The following is a 14,090-nucleotide window of genomic DNA, read 5'->3' as shown; positions in this document are numbered from 1 at the left end:
AAAAAAATCGCACAATTTTTTGATGTCGCTACATTCCTATGTGATATGAAGTTACACATAGACCTTTACTAACTACGCAGTAATGAAGGGTAATGATATTTTACGTAACAAAAGAGAATTGTTAGTTACTTTTCATAACTGGTTTCAAAATACTAGGATACTGTGAAATACAGGTTAGCGATCTAAATTATGTATTTTTGGAATGAAGTTATTATAGGCAGCGTATAGAGTGATCTGGCTGAGATTATATCGTAAAGAAAGATACCGCCTTCAGGCATCCTTGCCTCTCTTTTTCTATCTCTGTCTCTTTTATGCATATACGGTTTAATTGACTTATTTTTTTATTTAATTCTAAATAGATTTTTAATACGTTTCATTATTTAATCGTGTCTGTTATTTAATGCATAATATGTAGCAAAAGTATCTTAGTCCCAATCTGTCGCACGATACCTTTCTTTTATTTTCTACAGCTGACAATTATTTTAGTATAATATTTTCGAAATGGCCGGTGAATTTTTGATATCATAGAAAGAGGCGTACGTTCGTTAGTTTTAAGGAGTCTACACGTCAAACCCGTCTATATCTGGTCGCTAGGTGTAGTGGCGATTTTAAGGAATCATATCAGTGAAGGCAACACTCGAATTATTACTGCCATAAAACCCTATTACACAATGAAAAAAATAAGGTATAAGAAATAAGAATAAAATTTCCGCCGCATTGGGAATTTGTTTCTTATTTGTTATAGCCAGCCAATCGCAGGACATTTTTTCAACGAATTGTCGTAAAACTAACAGCAGCACGTAACTAGTAGCAGGTATTCAACCGCTGTGATTGATTAAATATTGTAGCCTATCGCCTATTGTGTTTTGGTTGCTGTAAGGTTCCTGCTGTGTTCCTTATTCCTTATACATTATTTTTTTCATTGTGTAATGGGCTTTATTGTTAGAAACAGTTGCATATTTAATGCCGTCCTGCCAATATGGCCAGTGGTTCGATAGGTCAGGCGTGTAGACTCCATTTAATTGACTTAATAATATTATCTTGTATTGATCGATTCATATCAACGTTTCCAAAGAACTGTTCAAAGAATCTATGTTGTTTATATATAAACGCATTATGACATCAATTACTGATGCAATAATGATGATTAAGATCTTTTCTTTTCACTATAAATATTAATTAATTCTAAATAAGTTATTTTACATAATTTATCGAAGTTTTCTCGACATTTTACGGTAAAATCACGTCGATGGGTACACGTGTCGAGCATGTTTCGATAAATGACATTAATTAAACCGACAAAGCTTATAAGCTTTTGACTTGTAAAAGTCTTATCGTCTATGTGTAGCTTTGTTGTGTTCTGTGTTGCCATCCTTGTGTTACATAAACCGAAGCTGGCAACACTGTCATAGCTTTTGTGATAACCATTTTTACTCAACTTTTATCATTCGTAATACTAATGTAATGTTTCTTAAATATATTTATTATTTATGAGAGTTCAATATTATTGACGTTTAGTGTTAAGTTGTAAAAATATATTTATTTAAATTATTGTAACGTCGACAAAGGAAAATTTTGTATATCCTTATTAGCTTAATATAGTTTTTTAAATAAAAACATATGTTTTATTACTCTGACCTCAAAATCAAGACCTATATGGTACCTAGTACATATGTACTGATTGTTACATTTTTTTTATATGCGCCGTGTAGGCTTAGGGCTCCAGACCATCTGATGGAAAATGGTACCGGACACATTGTCCATGCCGGCCCGCAAGATGCTTCTTCAAGAGGCGTGCCTTTGCATTTTTTAATATTCTAATTAAATAAGGTTAATTTAATTAACTCAGGCCGACTGAGGCCGACTTTACAAGGATATTGCTTTTTCATTACTATATGTAAACATGCTGGCAAATGGATACCTGTTGGAAAGTAATAATCACCTACTATAGAATTTTCAGGGTCAGAAATATTAAGCGTATTACACTCAGAACATTGCTTAGTGGACATACCAATTGTATTACAACAACAAAAAATTACTTACAGAGGGAAAGGGAGAAAAGAACAAAGACGAGATATTACCTTTCAATATTCAAAATAAACATTTAATTCTTATTAACATGCAGAAATACAAAAAAAAAATTAAACTTTCGCGGTCAAACAATCTTCTCTTGATTTTTTCATAGAGAGGTCTATTGGACCTTCTTCGTAAGACATCGCAGTCACCTCGGGCTTGTCTGTGGTTTTGTTGTGACAAATAAACCCGTACAGCGGCACCGGTTGCGGCACCTCCGATATCTTCAACGTGCACGATACATGAGAACTCCTAGTGTGCATCCTTGAATATAGAATAAAAATATATATTCATAGTAAAAATCTGAGGATATTGTTTGATTGAATGCGTTAATATCGACGTCAGCTTTTAAAAATAGAATATAAAAATTATAACAGCAGAGCGGACTAGTCAATAGGTCACCTGATGATCTGTGGTCAACAGATATAAGCGCCGTACTAAATATTCCATATTCTTCAACACCAATGCGCCACCAACCTTGGGAACTAAGATGTTATATTCCTTGTGTCTTTAGTTACACTGACTCATCTTGTTATCAGGACACACTAAGTAGTGCTGGTTGGCGATTCAAGAATGATGAATAGGTGTTAATGGCCCCGATGGCCTTGAGCAAAATACTATAAAATGGCCAAAAATCCTATCAGACGGTAACATCATCCTATAGACAATTATTGGATATTATTCCTATCAATTGTGGCTGCTTTCTTACTTGTACTTGCGGCAGGCATCTGCGCGGTGGCGCTCCAGGTAGCGGTGCTGGCTGAAGGCCTTCCCGCAGTGTGAGCAGCGCCACTGCCACGAGTGGTGGCCGCGCGTGCGCTGGTGCGCGCGCAGGTTGGACCTGACACGCACACCACACACTACTTATGTATACAACAACAACAACAACAGCCTGTAAATTCCCACTGCCGGGCTAAAGGCCTCCTCTCCCTTTGAGGAGAAGGTTTGGAACATATTCCACCACGCTGTTCCAATGCGGGTTGGTGGAATACACGTGTGGCAGAATTTCTATGAAATTTGTCACATGCAGGTTTCCTCACGATGTTTTCCTACACCGCCGAGCACGAGATGAATTATAAAGACAACTTAAGCACTTGAATCAGCGGTGCTTGCCTGGGTTTGAACCCGCAATCATCGGTTAAGATGCACGCGTTCTAACCATTGGGCCATCTCGACTCGACTTATGTATACGAGTACGTATAATCTTCTGTATCAATTTAATTACAGTTACATACGTTTAGGTGAGCTTCAAATAGGTTTGGTTTTTAAAAAGTATCAAAGCGTTTTGTCTATGAATTCACTATGTTAAAGAAGGTATGTATTATTCTGTAAATGACAAAATTGATGGATTGAGTAACTATTTTTATGTTGGATATCCCGTATATTTAAAGAAAAGTTAAAGTATAGTTTAATTTATATAAATGACTGTCTAGTCACTAAATTTCTTGCTGAAGGAATGAGTTGCTTAAAACGACATTATTTTCTTGTTTCTAGAGCATAATTTAATCAACATCTTAATAGAACGATTGATAAGATATTACAACCTACTCTTAATTACTGTAATGGGACTAACCTATATTGAAATAAATTATAGTAATTTAAAAAAAGAGTTAGATACTTAATTTATATTATACGGTTTAGGAAAACACACGGCATACGATTCGCGGTCACCACAGCTCGTAAAACATAGTATATTTAGTAGCCAAGAGTAGCCATTTTGTATTTGTCTAAACCTCATTATTGAGGCATTCTGATTTACTATATTCAGCTTAGAAACAAGAAATACAAAAAATTGTTCTGAAATAATTTGTAGAATATATTGTTTTCAACAGATAACAAATTATGTTTACAAGAAAACGAATAAACATCAACACTATCATTAATTACGAACGTTTTATAATTATAAAAATAAACCGAAGATACTATTTTTTTCTTAATTACATGACTTTATAAATGAATGAATGAAAAGGAAATATGTATGTCTGTTGGTATAAATATTTTATTTATTTAAAGACTTTATTGAAAACCACAAATTAAATGAAAAAAAAGGGTGGACTTAATGCCTGAAGGCGTTTTCTGCCAGACAGCCTTTAGGACAAACAGAAAACCATGATGCGGTATAATTACCACCTTATTATAATAATTATTATTTAATAATAGATAATACATGAAAATATACATACTTATATAGAAAACTATACCTAGAAAAAAACATATCTACAAGATCTTTATAGATAATAAAAACAAAAATAATAAATAATAGTAATAAATAATAAATAATAGCACATCACAAGTAATTCGAATTTGATGAAATTTTGTACGAAAGCTTAAACCCTAGGAGCTCAGAGGTCACATTTACTTTCTAATACTTAAATCCTACGATAATCCCTTTAAAACCTGGGCCAAGCTGCGAGCGAAATGTAGTCTTCTCAATATATTTGCGTCATTATTATGCGACTGATCACGTTACTTTTTCATGATTGACAGAATGCATTCGCTATAAGCGTGAGTAAATGCGTCTGCGTTTGCACACACACACACACCATCATAAACACAATGACGGCTGTGGTCTTTAAGATTTGCCGTAATCATGACCATTGTCTAGCAGTTGACGAACGTCCCATATACCAACTATACAATACTACAAGTATTTAGTAGTGTTGATCGCGTCTTCGCTCGTATTTTGGGTGTTGGCTGCCAGGTAATAGCCAAAAAAGCAGCATATGTCCTTTTTTGGAGTTCATGTTTGCTTCATACCAAATTTCATCAAATTCGATTCAGCGGTTTGGTCGTGAAAGAGTGACAGACAGAGTTATTTTCACATTTATAATATTCATATCTGATTAAGTTAAAATGTAGAAAAAAGATGGGAAGATGATCTGAAAAAGGTGGCTGGTAAGGAATGGATCAGAGTTGCAAGGGACAGAGAAAAGTGGAAATCTTTGGAGGAGACCTATGTCGAAAGACAAGCTGTTGCAGAATATAATCACCCGAACGCCGTTAGCTTAGAATAATTACGTATAATAAACATATAGATATAATTAGATTAAGTTATAGTAAAGTTATGTTTTGTGGGTTTACAGCAATAAAGGCTAATTTTATTTATTTTAAGTTAGAACGTGAGACTTGAAAATAGGGCATATATTGTGACCTATTGTGATTTTGAAAATACTCACCGATCCGCAAAGGTCCTGCCGCAGTGGGGATGAGGACAAGGGAAGGGCCGCTCCCCGGTGTGGAGGCGGAGGTGTCCCTTCAGCACCCAGGGCCGGTCGAAGCCTTTGCCGCAGTACGAGCACACGTGGCTGGCTCGCGGACGGGGCTCCCATTCGCGGAATTTTGCACATTCTTCTAGATACAGCGAAATTTCATTTTGTAGGCAGGTAGACTAGCCAATGATCGACAGTAAATAGTCACCAATGCAAATCAACATAAGCACTGTAAGAAATTATTTACATCATCATTCCACATCAAGCCTTGGGAACTTATAGATATCCTTTTTAAGCGTAGTTCCATTGGCTCACTAACTCGAACTTGAAGGCATCATTGCTCAGCTTAACCATTACTAAAGCGGGTATACCCTATTCGAAATGGTATCTTGAATTTTGTTAATTGAAAACCAATTAACGGATTCTTTATCGTAATATACATCAATAATCGAGTTACAAAATAGAAAGATATAGCTACAGAGCTACATATATCTGATTGATGTTGGTTATGGTGGTTAGTGTATAATATATGATAGGTTATACAGTTAGTTTTAATTTAAATAGAAATAATTTTGTAGTATCAAACCCATTCTTTAAGAAATATTACCTAATTATCAAATCTGTTATAGCAAGCTACGATTGCTTCAACATAAGTCATCTCTTAAGCCACATTAGTAGCCCAATTACCAAAATATTGCTACTGCGGTTAAAATAAGGGCTTAACTTCAATTACATTTGATTTTTTTACAAACTTCCAACCACCGTTTACCTCCTTAGAGATGTCTTTTGTAAAATCCCATTTCTTAGCAAATGTCTATACCCTATAAGGAATCTTCCAAATTTTAAATTTTACGTGTTGTAGGTTTTGGGATTTCATGATGAATTAGTAAGTGGTATTTTGCTTTTATTTATATATACTATATACGACGAACTCACCTTTATCGACCAAAACTTTCACATCATCATTTATCTGACACTCCACATTTTCCTTGTCGAAAGATTCCTTGCAGAACAACAGTTCTTTATTGAGTTTTTCATCAGCGTTATTTTCGACTAGGCTTTTCAATTTCTCCGCGATTTTATCGATTTCCGAACCTTTGACCGGTTTCGCTCTGCATTCTCTGTTTTTAATCTCTTCTATGATCGGCGCGAGGGGTGATTTTTTGTCTTTCTTCAAGTCATTCCTTTGCAAGACTTGCTTCGAGCGCTTGTATCGTCTCGTTTTCTTCTCCGTGAATATTTTCCGTTCAGTCTTCGCCTCGTTGGATCTCAGGTTGTATATCCTCTCGTCACGTTTCGCAGTCGTCTTCTTCGGTTCGGGATTGTTCACTGGTTTTTCGTTTTCCAAAGCGTAATCGTAACTTTCGGTATCGATAAAGTGTTGTATGAACTGACTTTTCTTTAATAATTGGAGGTAGAATCGCGTTGAGATCGGCACTTTGTCGTGGTATATTGTTTCGTTTGTTTTTAGTAAAGTTTTCTGTTTTTTATTGTTTTGAGGTTTTGGGACACGTGGCGTCTTTGTATCTTCTGAAATATATATATTTTATTAATGGTCTAATTGAGCAGAGGTTACATAAAACTAATGTCCGCTCCATTAGACAATTGTTAAGTACTTAACATTGTATTACAGAACCAACAAAGGATGAAATTAAACAAAAACATTTGAAGAAGGTTATGGGGACTCTTTGCAAGTCTGTCTGTGTAGACCCCACTCCTTAGATATTCTAGGATCAAACATAGTATGTTTTATTACTGGTTTGAAAGGTAAGTGGACCAGTGTAGGTACAGGCAGTAGACTCAAAATCAAGCTAAGGTTAGTGGCGCATTGTTGAAGGAATAATTTTTATAGTCTCAATGTTGAATTTGTATGCAACTTATAGGAAAAATAAATCCTATGAATAATCGACCAAGAAATCACTAAATGTAAAAATATTATTTTTTGAATAATTATAAAATTACAATTATAGCGCTATATAGGTATATATACATCTTTATTATTTGTAATAATAAAAATATTATAAATAAATAAAAACATGTTAAAAATATACAAATGGTACTTACCTTAAGTATATTCTAAAATAAAATAATTTTGCCGTATATGATAGCTGTCTCTATAATTAATAAATAACAATAGGTACACTATTAATTTAAATCATCAATAATTTTAATAATTATCAAGAATAACAACACTTATAAATTAATTGTGCGTCTAAAAATAAAATAATTACTTTATATGAAAAATATAACAACAAAAAATGTTTACAAAATAATTTTAAATGCAAGTTTTCATGTAAAAAGCACCTGTTTCATATGTAAAAGATCCTCGACGAGGACGCACAGAGTTCAAATAACACCTGGGCATTATATTAAATACTAGAAAAAGTATAATATACTTAAAATATATTATTTAATACACATAATCTAATGATATAAATGTAATACTGTAAGGCACTTGTTGAGATACGACAGCTGGAAACAAGCAAAAACAGCGTTTTATTTTTAAGAATTCCGAATTTAAACGATGGCGGCTGTCCCCTCGGCTGCCAGTTTGATTGCCACAGATGATTTATGATGTTTAATTTTAAAGCTCCTTCCACACCCATAGCGTACACAACTAGTGTTATTTATAGTTTAAAATATATATTTGAATATATACATAAAATTATAAACATACTTTTTATTAATGAATAAATTTATTAAAATCATAATTATTATTAAGTATAAAATAATACCTATTTATGAATTAAAAAAAAAACGATCAAACGTATTGAGTTTTGTTTCAAATATTACGTTAATAAAATTAAATAAACAAATAGGTAAACGTTGATTATTTAAATTTATTTGGCGAATATATAAAAACTCGTTGGTCGTTAAAGCTTTCAACGATTGAACGTGAAAAGCGTGAAAATGACGCGCGCGCGGAAACTCAGCGGAGGGGGAGACGAGAAAACTCGAATCGATTTATTCGCGTTCGGGGACTCGGTGCGGTTGGACGTGTCACTCGGAATAAGATTTACCGCTCGACGATCGCAGCCGGGCGATGCCAAACAATGATAGAATGTTCGTTCGTTTGTTTTCGTAAATAACACTGTGTCTGGTGCGGTTTCTGGACGTATGTGGTAGTGAAAAGGTGGTGGCCGGTCCGGCGAAGCCATGGGCAATTCCTGCAGCTCAGGACAAGCTCATAAGGACAAGGATAGTGTCTCCCAGCATTCTGAAGAGTGAGTACCACTTATACGCGAAGGTCGTCGGTCACAATAGACGACGAGACGGACAATAATGATAACATTGTATTATTTGTTTTACAATAATGTCCGTAAGCGAGATAAGCGCAGATGTGATCAAAATAAATCAATACATTGACAACGCTTGCCTACAGGTTGTTCAGATCATTAATTCTAGTACAAAAACATTTATTTTTTTATATAAAACAAGAATTTATTCTCAAAGTTATTTAATTTTACATTTATTTTTATTTTTTTAATATAGCAACTTATTTTAGGCGTAAGTAAAAATGACGTATGTAAAAAAAAAATTGCATTTACAATAAATATTACATCTAAAATAGATATGTAAATATTAATAATTATATAATTTTAATATAAATAAATAAAGTATTTCGTTAGTAAATATCACGAAATCTGGTAAAACGATTTTTAACGGAGTTTTATGAAATAATTTATATTAAATATAGGAATTTGATTCTTTTTTTTTATTAGCACAACTGAGATCAAGGAACCAAATATACAGCATAATTAATAATTATTATAGTCTGCTATTGGACGTAGACCTCTCCTAAGAGGCATATTGAGAATACATTCTGCGATTTGAGTTACAAAATATTTTACGTAAATACCGTATATAAAAGTGAACAGTTTATATTTTACTATGAGCCCTTGCAAAAATAGAGTCGTTTGAAGTTTTATAGGTCGTATAACATTGTATTCTATATTTAAAAATTACTATTAGATATTAAACTTAAGGAATGTGGTTCTTACACGAAGGTAGAATATATAAAGCCTAACTAGCATTTTTTTAAATTTTATCTTTAATAAAAATGTGACCCTACAATGTGTTTGTTTGTATATTTTCGTTACTTAATATATTGTAAATACGAAAGTAAACTCTTCATGATTAAACAACTAAATCGATTTAAATGAAATTTGTTATAGAAATAGATTCCCAGGAAAGGACACAGTTAGCTTTAAGACGAAAATTATCCATTCAGGGTGTGGAAAGGGGGTGACATTATCTACCGATAATCTATTTAATAATTTCTTAAGAAAATATTATAAAACTCATTATTATTTAACTATTAATTTTCAAGGACTTCTATATAGGAGGTAGGAAATGGTTTGGGGGAGTGGCTTGTGCTATAAAATATTATAATTTCGCGCGGGTAACACTGCGGGTTCAACAAGTAAATAATAATATCAAAATAATGGGAAATTCGTTGGACTTAGGTACAAAAACGTTATATGAACATGGATGAAACTGACAGTGTGTAAACCAATAACAAACCGTTAATATACACGCACAAACTCCCCCAACAGAAATATTAACGATAGCCAAGCAAAATCTAGTTAAAGATATCTTGAATATTCTTAATACAAATCGATTCTAATATTACAAATGCGAAACAGCTCTTGTATGTCTGTCTGTTACGCCTAAACTTCGAAACCAAATTTCATGAAATTTATGAAGCAAGCTTGAATTTCAACTTCAATTTAAAGACATAAGCTACTATTGTACATTCACCAACGGATATCCAGCCCTGGTAATAAACAAATCAAATAAAAATAAACATTATTCAAGTAGGCTTTTACAAAAACTTTTGAATCGTCATTTTACAATTAAGTGAAGCTACCGCCGTTTCGGAAAGTAGATTCTAGTTAGAAGGACCCGCAAGAAAAATAGTAGTTACTCTTTTTCAACATTTAAAAAGTACAAAGTCAAATTAGTTAAATACAATTATTTAAATTAATATATCCTGCTTGGAAGTCAACAGGTAAAACTAATACATAACTGAACTCAGCCGTAAATATTACAAACTTCAAACAGTAAATTAATGCAAAGTTCAACGTAAACAAATAAACGTAAAAGGTTCATTTAAATGTAATAAAATAAAATCAAAATAAATTTTAATTAGAGAGTAGGTATGTAATTAAGAACACTCTATTAATACATCTTGCCTAGAAGTCAATAAATGCTAAGTCAACGCTTTTTTATCTTTATAATAATCTTGTATTCAGTTACTAGTTATCTCCGTTTGCGTTTTAGGGTAGTAGTAGTAGCCTATGTTCCTCTTTGGAGTTCAAGTTTGCTTCACACCAAATTACATTAAATTCGGTTTATTGGTTTCGTCGTGAAAGAACGACTGACAGACAAATAGAAAGTTAGTTTACTTTCACATTTATAATAATATAGATAAATGGTTTTCTGACATGAGTTTTAAAATTTAATAGGTTAAGTTAAAGATTATAGAAAGCTAACTGTTTCAGTAAATGTATGTGGGAACATATATATATGCTAATTAGCACAAACTGAAATCGCGTGCTATTCACGAGTATTAAATAACACTTTCTTGTGTATAAAAAAACAATTAACTACATGAAAATTAACAGTTATCTGAATTAATATTCAATTTAATTTGTAATTATAATCCTTGGTCTAAAATATCCTGTTCGCCCGTGTGGATATCGTGAGGAAACCTTCATGTGTTGGATGGAAATGTCACATGTGATCCACCTTGGACTAGCTAGGTGGATAAAATCGAAACCTTCTCAAAAGAGAGGAGGTCATCCAACTGTGGGATATTTAGATAGATTTTATGTTATTATAATATTTGTTTGGATTTTGAACTTTATTCAGCTGTTAGAATTTACGGCATTACTAAAAATATAAAAAAAATATATATGCAGGGATTTGGCGAGATTTCACTGAGCTTTTTGTATCCAATGTTGGACCCAAGGTTGGTGGCCAATTGGTATTATGATTGATTTTTCTTATAGTACTAATGTTTATATACATTGGTGACCATTGTCCATCAGGTTATTTACCAATACCTCTTACAGTGACATGAAAGTTTTATTTTTATTAATTTAGTTTTTAAGATTTTCATACATTTTCGGTAAGTATCCTATTATCACTATTTGTTATATAGTATAAGTCGCTTTCTCTGTCCCTATATCCCTATGTATGCTTAAATCTTTAAAACTAAGCAGTGGACTTTGCTGCAGTTTTTTTAATAGATAGAGTGATTTTAAAGGAAGGTTTTTGTATATAATATATGGGCAACATAGTAAAGAAATACTGATCATTATAGAAGTTTCTTATATAATGTCGTGAATTAAAAAATTCCGTAGTACATTTAGTATCAGCTTTGCACCCGTGCGAAGCCGGGGCGGGTTGCTAGTCATCATTTTTCTTCCAACATTATATCTAATATATGAATAGTTATTTACCTAACCCAGCACTGTAAACGAAGTTTTCGTTTAGCCGTGGATTATTATTAAAGCGCTTTCGTTTCAACTTTTATATAAACTGAAAAAGTAAAGCGCTCGAAACAATATTACTTTAAACTTAAAAAAGATAAGATTAAAAAAGATAAAAGTATCAAACCGCTCGTCAAGAGTTAATAAAAACTTTAAAGAAAAAAAAACACAAAAGTTTATAAATTATCCGACAAAATCAAATATGCTTTTTTTGTTGGGTGATCAAGACGACCTCTTAAATTTTGTCGTATTATAATTTTCAGTTTTGCAATTTTGTTGTGAAAAGATACATCCGCGGTGCTAAAACATTGTTCAAATCCACCTGAATAGGTACCACCCACTCATCAGATATACTTCTGGCATACTTAGTATGAATGTGTTGCGTTTTGAAGGGTAAGTGCACCAGTTTAACTACAGGCAAATGAGATAATATATTGCTTCCCATGGTCGGTGGTGCTTTGATATGAGGAATGGGGTCCATTCACCTATTATGGAAGCAAAATTTTAGTACTTTCTAACCCGAATCTCCCCCTATCAGCTAAAGTAAGCAAAGTTCTAACTAACCAACAGGATAATGCATTTGTGCGTTCCATTCTTTTGCGACGTTGTAAATCGTAATTAGGCTTATACGAATACTCGCTCAACCTGTAGCTTTACCGAAATAATAAGTGAAAAATACAAACTTCCATATCCCGTTTTACTCCATTAGGGGTGAAGTGTCATAAAGTCCATTCTTAACGGATCTATGAGGAACCTAACTACCAAATTTCAAGTGTGTAGGTTATAGTTTCTCAGATGTCGTGATTAATTAGTGAATGTTATTTCGCTGTTATATATGAGTATAGTAAAACACTACTTAGACGTAGCATCGGCAAAATTCGTAAAACCGATCACATCCGAATTAAGTACGCCATCCCAAATTATCAATATGTATGTATTTCTTATATGAATATGATCTTTACACAAACGTAATAATTTGTAATACCATATGACCTAATATATTCGTCAATTTGACACGTCGATTTACATACATTTGCTTTCTCGGGTTGAACTGTCGCGAGAATCTATAGCGACGAATAGCGTCGAATGGCGCGATAGGTCGCTATTTCTATTGGTTGTATAAATCAGCAGTAATCGGTTTTATTGAATTTGCCGATGCTACGTCTAAGTTATGTCGTACTGTATATAACTATCAAATTTTTGATAACAGCAACCTTGATAATCCTTTAAAGGAGATACTACTTTTATTTGTAGAAGTATCCTACTGTTCGACGCTTAAAATACTTATCTTATATACAAATGTAATCACTACCTTGCTTGTTTAACAATCCAATCAATCAATCAATCAATCCAATCGAAAAATCACGTAGAAGGATTTTATGTAGAGCGAATATCTAAAAATCTTGGACTAAAATAAGAATGTCTAACTATTTCTCAATTATATCCTTAAAGAGGAGAAGCCTGCTCAACAGTGCGATAACTGTTTCAACTGATGGTAAAAAATTAGACACATGTAGTTTTCCTCACGATGTTTTCTTTCAGCACCGAGCACGAGATGAATTATAAACACAAATAAGTCACATGCATATTCAGTAGCTTGTCTGGGTTCGAAGCCGCAATCATCGGATAAGATGCACGCGTTCTAACCACTGGGCCATCTCGGCTACAATATGATAAAATTTAAGGTTTGTTTCACAAATGCAATCTCACAAACAAATGTAGGTGATAATGTATGTCGTGTCGGAAGCACTCATACACACAATCACACGAGCGTGAACACCCACACCGAGCTGAACACTTATATTGCCATTTATTAACCTAAATTCTTGTAAGATTATTACAGCACGAATTCGTTGTACATATCTGGTATAAATAGCTAGCGGACCAACTTCGCACACGAATTGAAATGGCCCATGATATTCCTTTAAATGATTTTGAGTTTCTTGCCGGTTCTTCTCGGTAGAATCTACTTTTCGAATTGGTGGTAGCTTCACTTAATTTTTAATTGACGATTCAAAAGTGCTTGTAAAAGCACACTTGAAAAAAGTTTATTTTGATCTTGATTTTGCATTTATTTGTCTATGTTTTTACTTAGGATTCAAAAGTACATTAATTTGAATTTTTTATTTAGATAGATTAATTATATAGATAGGACGCACTATGGGCCACCTGATGTTTAGTTAATCGTAAACCATAGACAATACCGCTGTAAAAAACATACAAACAAAACATGTCCGAAAATCCACAACAGCACGATTTCATTTTAGACACAGACATCTTCTGCCTCACACAACCACTTTGTGGAACCAGC

General features: G+C 33.2%; 2 protein-coding genes across 2 annotated transcripts in view; one reads left to right on the top strand and one right to left on the bottom strand.

Moving 5' to 3' along the window:
• Positions 1-2,141: 2,141 nt before the first annotated feature.
• On the bottom strand, positions 2,142-8,440 carry LOC124540258 (zinc finger protein 182-like). The gene is made up of 5 exons (XM_047117724.1): positions 8,212-8,440; positions 6,218-6,812; positions 5,250-5,408; positions 2,783-2,914; positions 2,142-2,337 (listed from the first exon to the last, which is right to left on the bottom strand). The coding sequence occupies exons 1-5, from the start codon at positions 8,438-8,440 to the stop codon at positions 2,142-2,144; spliced, it is 1,311 nt and encodes a 436-aa protein (XP_046973680.1).
• Positions 8,266-14,090, top strand: part of LOC124540172 (NACHT domain- and WD repeat-containing protein 1) — a 67,557-nt gene continuing 61,732 nt past the window's right edge. The window contains exon 1 of the mRNA XM_047117631.1: positions 8,266-8,506. Within this exon, the coding sequence (XP_046973587.1) occupies positions 8,439-8,506 (68 nt within the window). The 5' untranslated portion in view covers positions 8,266-8,438. The remainder of the gene's footprint in view (positions 8,507-14,090) is intronic.

This window comes from Vanessa cardui, chromosome 24 (assembly GCF_905220365.1).
Source record: "Vanessa cardui chromosome 24, ilVanCard2.1, whole genome shotgun sequence".
In the NCBI taxonomy this organism is placed as follows: domain Eukaryota; kingdom Metazoa; phylum Arthropoda; class Insecta; order Lepidoptera; family Nymphalidae; genus Vanessa; species Vanessa cardui.
This window is presented reverse-complemented; position numbering and strand designations above follow the sequence as displayed.

Excerpts from the sequence above, each read along its gene's own strand:
- LOC124540258 (XM_047117724.1), bottom strand. The coding sequence starts at position 8,440 with ATGGCTTCGCCGGACCGGCCACCACCTTTTCACTACCACATACGTCCA. Across the intron at positions 2,915-5,249 it reads GGCAGGACCTTTGCGGATCG|GTCCAACCTGCGCGCGCACC; the intron begins GTGAGTATTTTC and ends TGTGCGTGTCAG. Across the intron at positions 2,338-2,782 it reads GATGCCTGCCGCAAGTACAA|GATGCACACTAGGAGTTCTC; the intron begins GTAAGAAAGCAG and ends TCTATATTCAAG.